We start from the raw sequence: 19525 nt of genomic DNA on the forward strand, positions 1-19525 counted from the left end.
TGTGAAAAATCGATAGTCTGCATTGTCAATAAAGTGTAATAAGAACAATTACTTCTGGAGATTACACCTAATAGATTTTACAATGAACTAGTGAAGAGTAGTTATATTTTCTAGTGAGCTTGTTATTAATGAATGTTTCTAGAACTTTGTTCATCTAGTTTTCTGTCTTCCTCAGAAAATATAATATATTTTTACCCTGAAAGGAATTTAATATTCCTTATGGAACTTTTGGAATTTAGAGATGGTTTTTTTACATATGGCAATACTGGAAGTGGACATTGTTCATGACTTCTAGAATACGAACTTGCTGCTGACTTAAATTAGGAAAGAATCCTCGCTAACAAGAGATCCATATACAAATTTTACTGTTCATTTGTTAATGTGTTAGAGTAAAAATAATCTGAGTATTAAATATGTGCCTGACAGCTTGGTATTACCATTTAAAAAAATAATTTTCGTTATCCATGTTGCTTGTATCAATAATTAGTGGTTGACCTTTCCTTCTTTTTTGGTAGGGTAATCTAATCTTTTTTTAAAATCATGTTGTGCTCTGTACTGTACGTCACTTCTTTGGTTTTGGGAAGTGGAAAGGATAAGGAATAAATGACGTGCTCTAATGCATCTATTTGTCATATGTGTCACAATGCCACTTAATGCTAATCTAATCAAATTGAGGCTATCGTGATTGCTTAGCAGTGCTCCTTGCAGGGGCTGGGGTTGTTCTTTGTGAAACAGTAGAAATAAACCAATAAAGTCACAAAGACCTCAAAGTCTTTTTAAAGTTACATAGCAGCTGTAATTTTTTGGCAGAATATGAAAAATGATGTGAGAAATGAATCTAAAATTAGCTCCAGATGTATACAGATTGTTCTGGGGTGATAATTACATTTTTCACTTTGAATTTTCCTAATTCAAAGAGGTCAGCATGGCAATCACAAAAGTGATTTATTTTGTTAAGAAGTGAACTGTCTTTTTGCTACATGAAAGCTAGAGAGATATGAAATTGAATTTCAAGCCGACATTTTACAGATACTAGGGAGGAGATGGGGTTGAGCTTGATTGATTTTTTTTCTTTTTTCCTTTTTTCTTCTTCCCCCCTCCCTTTCCCCCCTCACCCCCCAAGATACGGTGGGAAATGAAGTGATATCCTTTCACTAAAATTTTAATTAATTTTTAAGAGGAGATGGAGAGGATGAAGTGCCAAAGATCAAAAGATCAGGTCAAAAACTAGTTTTTAATCACATAAATAATGTGGCATAGTCACAAAGTAAGGATCTGCAAATTTGATTTAAAACTTCACAAATTTGTCAGGCACCATTTTATGAAATTGAAAGATTGCTCTGATTAATATCTTTGGTGGTTTTTGTGATAACCTCTTTCTCAGAAATTGTTTTAAATATTGTATATGTGATGTAAGCACTTGGATTGTTTTTCTGAAACATCTGAAATTTTTCTGATGTTTATTTAGATTTGTGGCTGGAATATGTTTTTTTCGTTACCAGAAGTGCAAAATGGAATAGTAATGTCTCACAACTACTTTTTCATAAAATGGTGTAAGTAAAGCTCTTTCCCAGGTCAAGTGATTCAAAAAAAAAAAGCAAAAGACAACATTCTGTGCAACTGTTTGTGACACCTGGTTAATTTCTTCTCTCCTTTAAAGCTTATGTATTTAGGCATATGGAAAAAGACCATTGCTTTTGTGTTTTAGTTTTGTGTTTACATGTTTATATATTGCCTAATGTTTAAACCAAGGTAAAAGGAGAAACAGGTGGTTTGAGATACAGACAAAAGGCTTTTTCTAAGACAAAGATAGTTGTGTTTTTTGATAGACACACAACATTTTGAGACATCTCTCTGTGTATACTTACATTTATATAAATCTATCAAAACATAAAGAAATCTTTCATTTAATATTACTGCAAAGTGTTCTCGCTTATTTGACATTAATATCGTTTTTGAAAGAATAGACATTGCATTCAAGGCCACTTTATAAAAGCGTTGTGTTGCTCATCCTAATTCAGTCTGACACACATTCCAATAACACTACCTCCCTTCTAGGGTTTAAAACTAAATTTATGGCTGAGCATTGTGAAGTGCATCATTTAAAAATGGTTTCAACCCAAAACATCTAATAAATAAATAATGTGTATGGCTACTCAGTAGCAGACTTTCCAGACTAGAAATCATTCCATCGGATACTCAACAGTCCACTATCGGAGAGGGCTGTCAGATAAATCTTATAGTAGCTGCATTCATGTCCTGTAAATCACATGTTATTGTCTGAGCCTTCTGCCAGGTCATCTATTCTTTTCCCATTTATCAGAAATGCATACAGTACAGTGAACCTAGAAGCACCATCTAGTCTGGCCTGGCATCCTGTTGGGGTAATTAAACCAGCCAAAAGAGAGAAGTCCTGTGTCTATTACCCCTTTTAAATGAGTGACGTCAGGGTGTTAGAGGTGTTCATATGCTATTGTGAGACAAGCTTCTGCATGGAGAAACTGAGATATCACCCCTGAATAAAGCATTTTCATCTAAAAGGGCTCGCCGTCTATCCCTAAAATGCAAAGGGGCATGTATGAATTGAATGCATGTTTATCCGTAAAGCAAATATGCTACTGTGCTTCCTTTCATTTGTCAGGTGTTTCCTTGAAATACATGACTGAGTGGGAAATACTGTCATCTTCCCTACTCTCTCATGAAGGTATAAAAACGTTTATCCCTTGCTCACATACATGAAGCATTTTGCCTATTACTGTAGTGCCAAGGTGAAAAGATACAAAAATAGGTGAAATAGGTTCCATAATTTTCCTTGATGCCTTTGAATTTACAGAGTTTGCAGCACTTGAAAAATGTTTCTTTGTGTAGTAAATCAACTGAATTGTCAGTGGAATATGTGTAAGAGAACAAATTAGGTGGTTCTCGTCAGATCCGTCTTTGACTTAAGAGCTTTTTTTTTCCTACTGAACCTAAATTTTCTAGACCATGAAATAAACTTACACTAACCGACTTCTGTACTATTCAGCTCTTGTATAATTTTCTACAATTGGAGGAATGCCACCCAATTTTTTCAAGAGTTTGCAGTTAAAAATTAATGAATACTTCAACAACTTTTCTTACACCATCACCACCACTACCTTCACATACACCCTGCTTGCTAGTTCAAGGTACAAAAGCTTCTTGGTTCCTCCTTCCTCTGCCCCCTGTTGTTTCAGTGGGATTTAGGGCACATTCTTGATAGCTGATGGCATACATCAAACCAAGACCAATGTTTTAATATGTTTAATCTCTAGGTATTTTATCTTCTAGAAATATTAATGTGATATATTGCAATATAACTACATAGCTGTAGTTGTTAGATTTATATAGGACCTTGATAAATAATGTCTTTCATGGGGAAATGGAAGAGGGAAGCATAAACTCTGATACTCCAGATTTTTTTTTTTTCATGATAACGTCTGTTCATATGGCCCAGTGAAATATGATTACAGTTGAATATGTCATGTGTTGTGCTGATAGTTTTTGGAGTTATTTTGTGGAGAGAAAAGCATGATCCAAGGCAGTGCATGCACATCTTAAAAATACAGCAGAGGCTGATTAGTAGGAGTAAAGCCAAAAAAATTACATTGTAAAAGTTGGTCTTACTGCCTGTGTAGGCAAACATTTCTTTTCTTGTCTAAATCAACTCACCAAACCAATTACCACTGGCTAAATGGTGAAATGTTTGCAAAAGGTCTTTCTTTAGCATGATCTTTCTTCTATGTGCTGCTAAATCCCTTTGCTAACAGATTCTGTTGCTCATAAAGTCAGTATTCATCTTTCGCATGGGCTGTATCTTAGTTGCATCATATCTCTTACCCCAATGAGGATTCTTAATTATTTAAACAATATCAACATGGGCCATACAGTCATGTACCATGTACAAACAATATGATAAGCATAATTTCCCTCAGGAAGAGCAATAGGATGGTTGTTAAAATTTTGATTTTCAGCAGAATTTTTTGCACACACCCACCTTCCCCTCTCCACCTGAGTACTTAAATGTTTGTAAAATGCAGTAGGATCATCAGGCTTTTCTGGGTATCCTGTGCTCAGGAAAAAACTTTGTAACAATGATCTAAATTCATTATCTCAGGAATGGATTTCTGCAGCGTGTTCTAAGATGTGGTAAGCCTTTGAATTACTTGGAGATTTTAGTTGACCTAGAAGATGGCTAGGTTTCAGTGCTTGTTACTTGCAGAGAGAGTACATTATACTGATGCTCTGTGATCTGCACTGATTCCTAATTTCCTTTTAAGTGCAATTTGATGTGATGGATAACTATAGTGATCGCTATGAAGTTTTAATTGAATTGGATATAGGTTATCTAAAGAGCTATGTCACTATGATATCATGGCAGCTAACTCAACAGAAGCACCAAAACTCTTTAACAGTATCCTGGTTTAGATATGAAGAGAAACAATGCTGTTTGCGTACTTTTTATGTGCCCCAAGTGTTAGATGATGATCATTTTGCTTAAGATAATATTTTTTCATCTAATCCCTTTGTGTTCTAAGAGCTGAAAATAATTTGAAATGGGATCTAATAATCCTTTAGATCCGTGATCTAAGTAACGTATACGTTTTGGTGCAGAGGACAGATTATGTAGGGATTTGGTAAGATGCCATATGAATTTCTATCAATTTTAAGGCATGTTCTAATTTTCTTTTAAAAGCCATTTTTCAGGAGTTGGAAGTTGTTTTTTTTTTCACACAGTGTGAACTTGTGGTAATAGGATCTTTGTATTTACCAAAAATGAATGTGGCTGTATGTGAGTTTCAAAAAAAAAAAAAAACCCAAACCGTAAATATTTTAGTAATAGATGGCTTTTGTGATAAAATGATTAGAAACATAACTTTATTAGGCAAATGAAAATGATTTAGATCTTAACAAATAACTTCCCAAAGTCCAAATTGTTATGTTTGGGGGAAGATATTGCACGGATCATGCGCATAAGTGTTTGCCTTGTATTGCTAGCTTTCTGTGCAATGTTATGAAGTATTCGGTGTTTCTGGTTTAGTATGAAGACATTGTGTTGAGATGCACAGAAACACTTGGCCTGCAGGTGTGCCAGAGACTTCTTAGTGTACTTTTTTTTCCCCCCTTATGCTCTTTTGAAGAACTTGAAGTTTGGAAGAATATCTGCCAGCCAACTTATTGTAGAGATGAGGTGGCTGTTGAAGGAACTGAGAGTATTCGAGATCATTTAACTCTGGTATGGTTTATTTAGAATCTGAAGCTAGGCATATAATAAAACCATGTAAATCTTAACATTTGAAAACATGGGATTGCTAAGCATGTTATTAATTGTTATGCAGGCAGTAGTAGGAATACTCTTAGTGCAATTTTATAACAAATATCGCATGGCTCTTGTAGCTGTTACACAAAACGGGAGATTCTTATCCTATTCTTATTTAAGATGCAATTGGATGGAAAGTAGTTGAGAAATCTCTGTTGAGCTTTATTTACAGTGCTGCTTCGGGATATTTTCAGTGAACTAATTTTACATGACAAAATATTTCCTCTTCAAAAATTCCCGTTATTCTTTTTCCCCTGTAATGTATATTTTCATCTATAATGACTGAGTTTTGGAGGATGGAGACTGTGGTCAAAGTGAGAAAGTAGATCCCACAGTAGCCAGGAACAATGCTATCAAAGTGCTCTCCTGGGGTAGAAGAGACTTAAGTTTCAAATAATGTTTCAGGTAATACTTCTTGTTATCACTAAGTAGAATAATCTGTTGAAGGAAAAATTTCAACATATCCTCCCAAAGTAACTAGTAGTCATGAAGCTTAAGGAAATTTACCAGGCATGTGGAAAGAAATTAAGCTCTCTCAATTTATAAAAGCAACATTGTGATTCATTTGTGTTGTCCTCAATTGCAATTTCCTTCTTTGGCGGTGATATATGAAGACATCAGTTCTTTTCTGTAAGGTCTTGAGGATAAAGTTTACGGCTTCTGCATTTTCCTGCATTGCAAGGCACTTGATATCAGCACAGTGTGCAGACTGGCTGGTGGTCAGTGGCATTAACTCTGGAGAAATTAAATGAAAGCTCTTTTGGAAGGTGTGGGGTGGCACTGGCTGTGGAATCCAGGCTCCTTAGATGCTGTCCTTTGGTGCTTGTATATTAGATACTATATTGTCAGTTATTTTCTTTCTAACAAAACAGAAGGTTAATCAAATTATCAAATCTGTTGTCTGGGTCACTTGGATTCTCTGTTATGCTTGATATATCTGGGTTTTTTTACGCATAGTGTGGCTTCTTTCTTTCCCAAGAGGGAGTTTTTCCTCCATCTCTGATGATCTCCCTTTGGGTGCTCAAAATGTGTATTGACAACTTTCATGTTGGGTATATGTCACTGAGCAGAGTACTTGGGATAATTACAAATGGATTACTTTGTGCTATGGATATTTTGCTGCTTGCTTCATTGAACTATGTTGTATGTTCTAAGTGTTTGAAACTGGAGAAGAGTTTGGTAGATAACTGGAAGTGCAATTCAGATAAGATTGAAATAAATGGAAACAGCTGGGAAAACCTTTCCTTTGAACCAGAGTATGTTGAAATGGTATTTTAAATTAACTGTGTATATTTTTTTCCCTTTGACTTTAGCAGTATATAGATTTTGACTCTCCAGACCTAGATTATTGTAATACATTCTGTGTGAAACTTCAGGGTAGTATAAAATTTGTCTGTTGTAATGTCATTCCTGCTTTGATTTCCTGTTGCTTTCTCAATTGTTTGAAAGTTTAATTGCCTATAATTTCCTGCAATATTTAACCTGTTGAATTGCATGGAATTGCTTTGAGAGAACTCTAACATGTTTAAATAGGAATTTCTTTGAAACTATTATTCTTCATAATAATCACTAAGGCTCACACTTCTCAGATCCTGCTTTAGTTTGCTACACTTATATGTGCGAACTCTGTCTTTTCTCTAAGGCATAGTTGTTGGCTTCAGGAATAATGCGCCTTGTTTACAATTAGTATGGCCTACAAATAGGGAATTTAAAACATCCGTGTCCATCAGCGGCTAAATTTAAAACAAATAAATTGTAATAGAACACTGTTTCTTGTGTGAGTCTATGAAGTGGATGTATATTGATGGTTTGTTTAGTAGTAAAAATCAAAGAAATTTATAACTTAAACTCTGCTTTGCCTTATGTGTGGAAATAGATTGGAATGTATTGGGAATGGTTTGCCAAGACTGTATGCATAATAAGTGACCTTTTCTTGACTTAATGATGCAATAAGCGCTTGATGCTTATATCCTGACAGGTAGCGGTCATAGTAGTTAAAATGTGTGAGCTAGTACTTTGGCTTTATCTCCTTGTATGTTTCCTTAATTCTTAGTCTAGGAGGATATTTTAAAGGTTTTCTCACTCCCCAGTTTGGAGATGAAATGTATGATGCGGGATTTTATGACGAGCACAAACTATGATGTGTTACATTTAGTATGAGAAAACCAGAAGCATATCTGATATATTATACTTTTAATAAATAGGGTTGGTTTTTCTGTGTATTAGGTATAAATAATTGTCAAAGTGATAGAAATGGCTTGTTTTATCTAGGCGTACGTTTGACCCACTGAAAAATGCCCACTGCAGTCTGCAGCCACTGTATTTTGAAGTGTTCAATAAAAGCAAGCTATATCAGCTTCAGCTGCAAACTGAAAAAAGTAGTGTGAAAGAAGCAGTGTTTGTTGGTGTATACCATACAGCTGTTTTCTGAAGAGAAATGTGGGCTTTGTGGGTTCGAACAAAAATAAATTAAAATATTATATGTAAAGAAATTGGGATGGGTGCTATGTGTAGAGGTGTGTAGAGAAGTACAAGTGGATAGGTGTGGTAAAGCCATGATATTTTGCTGTGGACTGATATGACGCATTGTTTCTTGGGACAGTACGCTTGGAGAAATCAACATGACTCATAGACTTTGGATTGAGGAATGGGCAAAATATAGGGTTAAATACCACAAAGCCGTTCTTAGAAAAAGTTTGCCACAGTGGAGTGAATAGAGGTAAACTTTCCTGACATCATCTTACTAAAATAGAATTGTTGCCTGCAGTTAAGTTTTGGGGGGGAAATGAGGATTTTTCCCTCCCTGATTTTCTTTTTTTTTAAATACAATCTTTAGTGGTTGTTCTGTAGGCTTTTTGGATATTATAGGCTCTTACTAAGAAAAATTATCTTATGAAATGAAAATTACTTGAATTTGGTCAGGAATCTAGGACATCTTGTTGGTGTGAGTTTAATGGAACACATGCTCACTACAGCTAAAAATATTAGCCTTTAAAACTGTGTTGTTGAGAAATTTGTATGATTGATATATAAATTTTTGTGTTTAGAGATGAGAGTGGATTGTCAAATTTAAATGTGAATCTTGGGGGTGTGATAGGGGAACAGGACAGCTTCATTTCCATTAATGTGCAGTGCTGCAGATGTTCAAAACTAAGGGAACATAATTTAGCTACAGAAGCAAGACTTTTCTGAAGAAATAAGGCATCCTGTTGCTTCACCAGCACACTAGGACTTAAAAAAACACCACCATTTAAGGTGAGTTTTGTGCAGTGAGAGCACACCCTGTGGCTTGGCAGTCTAGTCAGAAGGATGATACCATGCTGACTTTATAACTAGATCTTTGAACAATATTCTCATGGGTGGTAAATGCAAAACAAAGTAATATCAACTGGCACTTAATTCTGTGAGCTCCCTGCTGATGGGGCTCTGCACTGAAATGGAACTCTTCCTGACAGGAAGTCAGCCGCGAAGTGTGGAGACCTCTGAAAATAAAGTGTGCTTTAATTTGACACCCTGCTGTTTTACAGCTAGTCTGTTTAATTTGAGACTATGGAAAGAGGTTTAGTGGAGGGGAGGGGTATGAGATTATGGAAAGTTCAGTGAGCAGCAACGCTTGTTACCGACTTTATACTAATTACAAGTATGTGAACATTTTTGTTCATGTTAATAAACCAAATAATGTGTCTCTGTTTCCAAGCAAAACTGCTTAAGAAACACATGATTTGGGAAGCAGTACTGTTTACTTATTCCTGTCAGAGAAGCTTTGCATAGTGGTGCTGTTCAGTTTATTGTTTAACCTTTAGTCTTATTTGTACTCATCTGTACCTTTTTATATATCTCTGCAACTGGTAAAACATCTGTCTCATTGAAGATGATGGTGCACTAATCTTTCAATAAATATTGTAAGATCACTTGTTTAAGTGAAAAACCTCATAATTCATATTATGCAGCAATCAATATGATATTGAGGTATCTGTCTGTTAGGTGTTATATCCTAGTTCTGAGTCAAATTTGATTCACAAGAATCAGCTGGATTTTCCAGTAATCTCTGAATATTTATGAAGACATTTATTTCTATTTCTGTTTAATCCAGAAGTGGTTATTTTTCTCCTTTTCTGGAAAATTTGCTTGGTGAGTGCAGGGGGGAGGATTTGTGGTGAAAGGAGCAGAAAATTATTGTTTATAATGTTTATTGTGGCAACGTACAGAGGCAGATGACAATAGAATCCTGTGTTGCCTGCTGTCACATAACAGCAGAATAATGGATACCCAGAATATTTTAATCTAAATGAAGATAACAGATGTAGGATGAGGAAGAGAATGTAGTATGCAAGTATGCAAGCAGAGTGTAATGGAAGAGACACATTTTAGGCTTCCTGCCTTTTAGGCTTTCTGCCTTTTTTTTTTTGGGGGGGGGGGGGGGGAGTTGATTTAGTTTCCTTTTCTCTAAATCTTTTCTTTAAAGATCTGCGTTGGGATAGGATTACCGAGGGAATGATAAGGGACGGGTTTGGATATTCTGTCTTTAAAGCGAAGAGGCGGGATTGGTTTACATACTTTGGTTTCATTCCCTCAAAGGTACAATGATAGCAGGAATCTTGTTCATAGTTTGCATGCATTCATTATGAGAGTTGAAATTGAAGCAAAGCTACATTTGGGAAAAGGGTAATACAAAGGGGCTTTTAGTTCCAAAATAGTATTCACTGTGGATATTGTTGAGGTTTTTATTAAATTTATTTAATCAGACATTGAGCAGGAAGGTTGCTCCTGTTTGGTGGTGGTGATGATGAATGTTGCTACCGGTGGAATCAGTCTCTCACTACTAGTGCAACTGCGCAGCAATGAGAATGCTGTGATTTTCTTGTCCTTATAATTAGTAGTCTACCTTTGAAGACAGTTTTTTCCGTACAGTGGTTTTACAAAATCTCAATTTAAAATCACAGTTAAACAAAAAAGCACTGAAGTTGGGGCAGTTGCTTTATACTCCTGCTATTCCTCAGTTTGTTTTTCTTTCTACATAAAAACGACGCTGGCACTGCAACTTGATTATTTGGATCTCTTCCCTTTGTTCATCTTACGTTGTCCCTTTTCTTCACTTCTGTTTTTCTGACTCATCTCTTTTGACATTTAGTTTCTTGCTTCCCATGGCTGCATATTTACAGAACCACTTGGTACTTTGGTTTCTCAATTAATGTTTAAGATTTCTGTTCCTATTCTTCCTGAAGCTACTGTCTTTCATCTCAGCATTGAAAATAGGCGATGGTTAAAGAACCTGAAGAGGAAACTGTGGTGGAAAAGGTTTGCTGCTAGATGAACTCAAACCTGACCCCTGATTTCGTTTCATGAGGAGTCATGGCAACAGCCTGCCAGTGGGAGAGAGAAAGGGAGAGGCTGCCCAGGCAAATTGCTTCCTACATCAGGACCTGAAATCAGTGATCCACTCATTCAGTTTTTCCCTGTTCTACAGTTTGTGGCTATACTGGGACTGTAAATGAACTGGCTGTACTGGAATTGTAAATGAACTGCAGTTTAACATAAATTTATCTGTTTCATCTTAATCTGACATTGATTCTAGGGGCAAAATTTTATTCATCAGGTCATGAGTTAAACCTCTATAAGAGGCGTGTAATGAATGTTTTTCATATACATGGTCATGCTTTTTTGATACCAGATAAAATGTTTGATTTTTATGCAGCTCTTATGCTGTGCTAGTTATTACTGATAGCATTTTATTTATGCGGTGAGTGATATTTTCATAATTTGATATGACCTTTCTGATTGCAGACAGTGGTATTTTCATATTTTACATGAACTTTTGGATTATGTGATTTAAGTTTTCTTTTATTATTAAAATCCTGTTTTAAGGAAATTTTGTATCACCATAAAATATGACAACTACAGCCTCTGTCAAGATTTTCTGGCTTTATATAGTTGTTGAAGGTTGTATGTGCTGTAACATTTTATGTAGTGTAGCTTTCATAATACCGTATGGTTTAGGATAGATTTGCTTAGTTTGTGGAGAAGACAGTAGTTGTCTGAGAGTAATCTCATGGCATAAGTCATTGACAAGCTGACAGTTTTTTATTTAGTATTTCACTGAACTATGTAATACTTAAGTATGCAAACTACTTCAGCTGTATGTATGTATGATTTATTTTCAGAATCGATAAAAGCTTATTGTGACTTGAGCTCAAACTTTTAGGTATTGAAATTAAACTCTCATTATAAGGTAGTTTTAGGCATTTACCACTAACAACATAATACCAGTTTATAGGAAGCTCTGTTTACATGGAATATCCCAAATGGTTAAACAGCAGGGGAGTCTTCTGCTTTTAGTTAAAAACCTGCTGTTTCCTTATGGCTTATTTACTGCTTCTTTAATTCTTCATGTAGTGTGCTGTGGAATTGAGCATGCAAAAGTCAGCAAAGAGTTCTGTTTTCTGAGTCTAAGGTTATTACTTGCTGTACAATAATAAAGGCACTATTTTATTAGGTTAGTTGTAATTAACTTCAGCACTAGACATTGATATAAATCACTCCTAATCTGTTTTCTTTACATTTTCATTCTTTTAAACTGGTGTAACATAGCTTCTTTCTGTCGTCCTTTTACATAAGGACTAGGGTTGTGATTGCTTTTTTGAGTTAGGCTGTCGGAAGCTAATGTGCATGTTGATCCAAGAATTGATTAAGGAACACTAATGAATTTCATATAGCACTTCTAAAAGTTTTGTAATAAATACTGTGTAATAAATACTCCATAGCAGTGATCTGTTAGACCATTAGAATTCAATACAGTGTTGTCATGCAGTGCAGCTGGAAAAATACTTCAGTATAAGAAACTTTTATTCTGTTTCATAGTTAAAATGGTAAACAATTTTGTGGTTAGGAATAAAAAAATCATGTTCCAGCTCTTCCCCAGAGTATATTTTATGAAAGTAGCTATCATTGTTATAATCTTTGTTTCTGTGTTTTATCAGAGGAAAAAATACTGAAAGGCTTTTGGTTTTAATTTTTTTCTGCTCGGTCTTGGTGTTTGATACCAGCTGGGCCATGTGCCTTTTATCAATACACTGGTGTACTACAGCATTTTCAGTTTCTGGTTAACAGCATAGGTTTGAAACAAGAATGCTATGTGTTCTTTTCAGGCAGTTTTGCAATGCTGAGCATGTGTTTTTTTTGACTTTCTTGTCCTTTTCAGGGGTATATAGTCACACACGCACAATCTCAGCCCAGCTTTATAGTTCATTATTTAGTTTGATGTGAGTGTGTTTGGAATATTTTCCTGCAATAGCATGCTTGATGTTATACGTCCACTTGAGAAGCTATCTCATCTAGTTAATTTTTACACAACTTTCTCCTAGAAGACTCATTAAAATTTTTAATACAAAGACTTTGGTTGTGTACCGTCACTAGCTGATTTTTTGACAAAAAGCAATGTCATTTTAATGGAATGCCAGCAGTAAATACTTTTTATTGTAACTGAGTGTGTTTGATAGTTTAAAAGTCTTATAAAAATAATTAGCTCTTTTATATAGTTCTAATGGCAGCCTTGCAAGTTTCCCCTGGAGCAGTCTCTAATGAATAGGCCTTGATTTTTCCAGTTGGGCTTTTAGATTCCCTGAGGACTTGACTTCAGACCTTGAAGGGCAGCAGCTGCCATTTGTCTTAAGACTGGAGTTGCCAAACAGACAGACCATGTACTAATAGGACACATTTGTATAGCCTGAGTATGTGGAACCCTGATAGAGGCCTAATGATGATCATCTGTTGAGAACTTGTAGCTGGCCAGGGTTAGAGTAATTTTTATCACCCTTATTGAAATCAAAACCTCTGTATTGATTAGTGATATAGCTTGACTTGTTACATACATGCCATGTTGAAGCTTTCATAGACAAGCCATTGTTTAGTGTGGAATAGTATCCATTGTTGAAATTTCAATAAATTCAAGCCTGTTTGATAAGTTTTCCCTAGACAAGCTGTTCTGAATTTTTAGGATAGTAGTAAATGTTTTTGTTAGCTGGCTCTTTGCATCAAGATTCAGCAACAGTGATGTTCTTCCGTAGAGAAAGGACCATGTATATAATTATCAAAATGATTTTTTTTCTTAGTCAATTTCTGATCGTTCTTCCATTATTGATTTATGTTTTGTAAATTTTATTTTAGCATCCAGGTATGACTGTGTATATACTAAACAGCTTTGTCTCCAAATGTGTTTTCATGTTACTCATATATTAAAGTTTCACATCCTTGCAAAATTTTTGTTTCATATACTACTTAGCCTGTGCTAATTTTGATATTAAATTGCTGCATTGTGTTTCTAGATATTATTTCCCACAATTCCATGTTGGTTTTAATTTTTTTCAATGGAGCTTTGTAGAATAAACTAAGCATGATTCAACTCTTTAAAAGGAATTTATGTTTGCAGAGATTCTGCGTAACATGCAGTCTAACGTGGGTTGTTTTTTTTTTTTTTAATTATGAAGAACTCAGCTGAGATATAATCTATTTTTCACTAGATGTTCATTCAAGCCTGTAGTGGATGTGGTGCTGAGAGAGTGCTGACACCAAGTGCAAACACTGCTGAAAAGTTCTTGATAGTTTACTTTAGGCACTTAAAGATTAGTATATCTCTCTATGAACAAGTTTTTCATGCAGATTTGACCTTTACTCTAGGATATAATATGTCTCTTAGTCATATGTTAACACATTTTCCCACTGTGCTCCTTCATGCTCCATTCATAGTTGTCAGTATCAAAGTCATCCTTCTCTTCTGTTTCATAACCAAAATAAATTATTAAAACTCCACGAGCTTTATGGGAAGGACAGATTAGCAAAGAACTGGTTCTTTTTTGCTTGCTTATGAGTGTGTATTTCAACTGATAGATATGTTTCTTAATTGTGGAATATGTTGACCTTGTAAGGATATTTTTTTAACTTTCAGAGAAAAATGAATTACTAAGGATCATGCATGTGTATGTATATATGAATGAAAGTAGCAGTGCAGTTCCCTACAATTGAAAATAAAGCCATTTTCATCAATTGGAAATGTTTTAAATATTCCGTTAAAGATCCACATTTAATTGTTTAGCCATCAGGCCAGTTGACAGATTGGTTTTGCAAATAGCAAAATGTAGCTTGAAGACTACATATTTTGTGTTAATTGTTTGAAATATGATTATATTTTTTTTCCTAGAAATGCACAAGCGAGGAGGGGTGTGTCCTTTTGCTGCCTACAGGCAAGCACTTCAGATTACAAACCAGCAAAAATGTTTACCAACAAAATTTTCTTGGCGTTTGAGTGACTTGAGTTTAGGAATGCCTATATTGGGTTAGATAAAGGCTCCACCTTGCTTGTTGTTGTATCTCCAACTATAGACACAAAGAGATGCTGAAGAATAAAATAAAACAAGCCTGTATGATACCCTTCCACTCCAGCTATTTTCAGCTTGGGTTATTTTATGAATTGGATGTAGTTTCTGTGTTACTTAGTCAGTATCAGTGTATTTTCCTTCCATGTACATGTACAGTCTCCTCTTGATCCCGTTGAACTTTTAGTCACCACATCATCCTTTGACGATAGATTCCACTGATGTGTAATGCACTGTATAAAGAACCACCTGCATTTCTTTGGTTTGAAGCTGGCTCCTACGAGCTGCTGCTTTAAGAAAAGGCTTTTGGGCAGGCCTGTCCTGGTAAATAAGAAGCTCCTGAAGTATTGGATCTGAACAAGGATATTCAGAATAAGTAGGGAACCGATAACAAATGGAGGAAAATGACTGATCAATAGAATTGACACTGGGAAATTCAAATTCAATGCAGAATTTTTCAAGAACTCCACTTATCTGATGATGCCTTATGATGAGAGATATACCTAATTTTCAAGAAAGGAAATTGGAGAATCACGTAGTACAAAAGACATTTCAATGCATTTGAAGACTGAGATAACTACACATGCATATGTACCTGAAAGGAAATACAATGGGATATAGAATTACTAAAGATTGTTTTGCTAGACTAATCTCATTGTTGGTTACGATCTAATGCATGTTGTGGTCTTTGGCCAAAATGTATTTCCTACACAAAGGAAATGGAGTAATTTATGGGTTTTATTAGAGCATTTGGTACTGTCATACGACTGATCACTAGTTAGAATTAATTAAATAAACCCAACCTGACTCAAATGGGACAACAGTAGGTCATGAGATAAACCTTGAGGGAGATTATTAGTTTCTGAAAGAAGGGGTTTAAGACCAGTAATGTTTAATGTTTGCATTTGATGATCCTTGGGCACTCAGTAAGAATGTGTTAATGAAACTTGTTGATATAAAATTGGTGCTCTAGAGAACTGGTATATAATTTTGCTTATAGCAGAGTTGTGCTGTAGCTACAGGAAATGTAATGTGTTATTCAATACCAAATTATAATTCAGATGAGATTTGAAGGACGATTGTAGAAAAGGGTATAGTACTGGCATTTTATCTAAAGTATTTATTGCAGTGTTTACAGATTCCCTTAAGGAAGTAGGTGAAACAATAATGAGCTGGGAAATTTCCACATCAGACATAGTATTAGAATAAAGTGTGATTTCTTGTTTGTGTCCTTGTAATGGTTGTTTTTTGTTACAGATATTAGTGAATAGTGTTCAGAGCTTCCAGGGGTTTTTTTTGTGCTTCACTGTTGAGTGTACAGTGACCAAAAGCATTAAAAGTAGGTTATGTCTCAGTTACTAAACATTTATAACTGTAGGAAATGATGGTCAATTAAGTACAGCTTAGAACAGGTATGAAAATATTGACTTTGTTGATCTTCCCTTACAGTCCTTCCTTAGGAAAGTGCTGAAGTGTGTTTTGTAGTTATTTAGTTGCATTAGTGGTTGAGTTTGAGGCTTTTAACGTGTTTTTTCCCTGATACCTTAGGGAGATGGATAACTAAGATGTTGATATAATAATGCAATATGCATACTAAGTGTAATTGTTTGAGAGAGAATATGTACTGTGGGGAAATATTGAATGGATCATGAAAGATGACCATTAGTCTTTTCTTTCAACTATTAAAATTAGCTTTAGGGTGTGTTCAGCTGTGATTTATGAAATTGTTTAGACTAATGCCTCCTTTGATGATGTCTGATGTGGAGAAAAATGCTGAAAAGTATCATGATAAATGCACTTTCTTTTCACTTTTGGCAACCTCCATCTTCACCAATTAAATTTTCACGTATTGTAATGAGCTCTTTTAAAGAGCAGAGCAACAGATGGACAGTGTCATAAATGGAAAAAATTATTTTGCTTTGCTTGAGCTTTCGCTCATTTAAGCTAACAGAATAGTTTCAATTATCATATGAAGATACAAAAATATCATGTTTACAACTTTATATTACGTTTAAAAAACTTACGAGGATTAGTTGCATATGCTATTTGAAATATTAGCAGCTAAAAGGCTTTTTTAAAAAAAGAAGAGTAAATGCTTAAAGCTATTTCAGACAGCTTACAGACTAACATGAAGCCATGTAATGGTGGCTGTAAGAGGGCAGTAGAGAAAAACTGGGAGGAAGGATGGTGGAAGAAATACTAATAAGATATATGTTACAACAAAGGCCAATGATGCTACTTTATGTAACCTCAAAAAAACCCCAAGACCCCATACCTGATAATATGTAAATGGAACTTAGCTGGTGCTTAGCATGGTGCTGGTTTATTAATGCATATAATGTGGTTGTATAAAAAATAATTAAATACATTTATAATTCATGATGAATAATAAATCACAAATTCCCCTTACTCCACTCTTAATTCTGACTACTTAAAAATCATTGCAACTTGAAAACATAAGTTTAAAGAATAAGTTGTGCCTGGAACATATCAAGGCCAAGAGTTGCAATCTCTCCACTGTGTTTGAAATCTGGAAATCTCTTTTTTTTGTTTGTTTGGGATTTTTTTTTGAGGGGAAGGGCTTGGGGAGCAGGATTTAAACTGTAAAGAAACAACATTGTTCTAGTGGCTTTTGTGTATATCTCATCAAACCTTTGTGTCACTGACTGAGAGGTAATTCTGCATCACTGAGCTGCAAAAAATGTACTCTGACACTGGGTATTAACAACTTCTATAATCAGAAAATCGTAAGCAATCTGAAATTTGTGTAAGAGATATTTACAGTTTTGCCCTTTTTCCCTGTTTTGGAGCTGATGAGATTTTGGATGAGAACCACAGTGATATAAGTAGCAATGTGAATAATCATTAAAATTATTATATCATACAACACAAACTGAAAAAAATCAAAGAAACTGATGTGGAAAAGCATATGAAACTCAAGTGTCTGTCTGCTGCAGAATCAGTCTTTTGTATTAGTTTAGAAGAGTTGTAGAGTTTAAACCAAGAGTTGTATTTGGCCTGTTCTATCCAAATGCCTCCACATTTCCCAAAATATAAGGTTCACACATTTACAACCCTAAATTTTAGCTCTGTCAACTTGTTCCTATTGAGTCTAGAATTAAAAAAATCTTGGTGTTTTTGTTAACCAGTTCTGTTTTCTCGTCAGCTTTCAAATCGGGGAAGCAAGCCCCAGTGATAGGTCATCTGTGTTGGTTTCTTTCCACTGTGTCTCTTCTTGGAGTCAGGCAAAACCTGCCTACATATTTGAGGTTTAGAATTCTGCTTTAATTCAGGAGCCAATTGGATGTAAGAAACTGTGCAGTGCTCATGTGTCTGCCATTACCTTTACTTCAGTGTTTTAAAAATTCAAAGTGTTAAAAGTTGTTTTGAAATTTGCTGTGTGTTAATGATGCAATATCTGGATTATTAGCAGATTGTTTTGAATAGAGGTGACTATGCAATGCTGAAGTGAGGATTATTATCAGCATATATGTTAACCAGACATTAAGCTGTAAGAGAAATTTGTGTGTAAAGAATGAGCCTTGCATTAACATGAAACAGTTTGTTTCTAGCATTGTCAAAGTTCAATAAGGCAAAAAGCAATCAGAATTACTACATAACACAGCAAAAGAAAATGGTGTAGTTGTTTGTGGGATGTTCTTGTATTTCCTTCTCCCCTTGACAGAATATGATTTTGAGTAAATGATACAGTTCTGCTTCTTCATGCTGGCAATGTTTCCTTCTTGATTAGCACAGAATTCATGCTTTGTACATTTACTGATAGTGGTGTAAGTTGCAAAGATTGAAAAGAAAGTGCATAACTTTGTAGTTGAAAATGTTTTTTCTTAGTTTCGTTTTTATATGACCAGTTTTCTCTTGTTTTTTTCCCAGGAGTGGCAGAACTCTATACAAAAGAATGCTGGCCTTGCCTTTATTGAACTTGTCAATGAAGGAAGGTAAGTCACAATATTTGATAGCACCTCTGTGTTAGCCTTCAAGAAGTTGTGTGGCTTGAAACATTTGTAAGAGTTTTTCTTACGCCTTTTTGTGTCATTTAATTTGAGTTTTACAAGCATAATTTCACTTTCTTTAATACTTCAGTTCAGTTCTGAGTATGGGATTTTGCAGAATCTGAATGCTGTTTAGTTTCATTAAATATTTCACTTATTGGTGTGTCGTGGATTTGCTCTTTTCCTGTCCTTGTGCACTGGTTAACATTGAAATTATAATTTGTATTCAGCTAATCTCTTCAGGAAGGGAATTGATATTTGGAAGACATTATAGCTAGGAACTGTAAGATAAGCCTCTGTCTCAAAAATTAGATTCCAGTTTGCTCATTTATTTCCTATCTACCATAAAATAGAAGGGGAGTCCCTTTAAGGGAAAAAAAAAAAATCTGTTAATATTACCTATTAGTTTAATATTCTGTCTGCAACTATATATGTATATTACTGGAATGTATAGAAAATGACAGAGCAGGTGATGAGGCCATGCTCTTTGACTTGTAGTGACTATTCAGAACCATCAATATTTTCTTCGTTGGGAATCGATTGTTGAGGCAGACTAAGAGCAATATTTACCTTTTTCTAAAGGATTTTTTTTAAGATGTCTTAATGCATTACCTAAGGAGTATTATAAGAAATGCCATTTATCTAAACCTAAATTCTGTTATTGAGTAACTTGAGCTAGTAAGAATCCCAATAGAAAATAAATTTTACAGGATTATGACAGCTGCTGAGTTAAAATAGTTTATCACATAAATTAAAATGCTATAAAAATATATATATTTTTTTTTACCATTATAGGAGTAGGGGAGAAT

General features: G+C 34.8%; 1 protein-coding gene across 4 annotated transcripts in view; it reads left to right on the plus strand.

Annotated features, from left to right (window-relative positions):
- Nucleotides 1–19525, plus strand: part of LRBA (LPS responsive beige-like anchor protein) — a 395208-nt gene that overhangs the window by 108114 nt on the left and 267569 nt on the right. For all 4 annotated transcript variants that reach the window (XM_030491547.1, XM_030491551.1, XM_030491549.1 and 1 more), the window contains one exon: nt 18598–18662. In XM_030491547.1, the coding sequence (XP_030347407.1) occupies nt 18598–18662 (65 nt within the window). The remainder of the gene's footprint in view (nt 1–18597; nt 18663–19525) is intronic.

The sequence above is a fragment of the Strigops habroptila genome, chromosome 7, assembly GCF_004027225.2.
Source record: "Strigops habroptila isolate Jane chromosome 7, bStrHab1.2.pri, whole genome shotgun sequence".
Taxonomy (NCBI): domain Eukaryota; kingdom Metazoa; phylum Chordata; class Aves; order Psittaciformes; family Psittacidae; genus Strigops; species Strigops habroptila.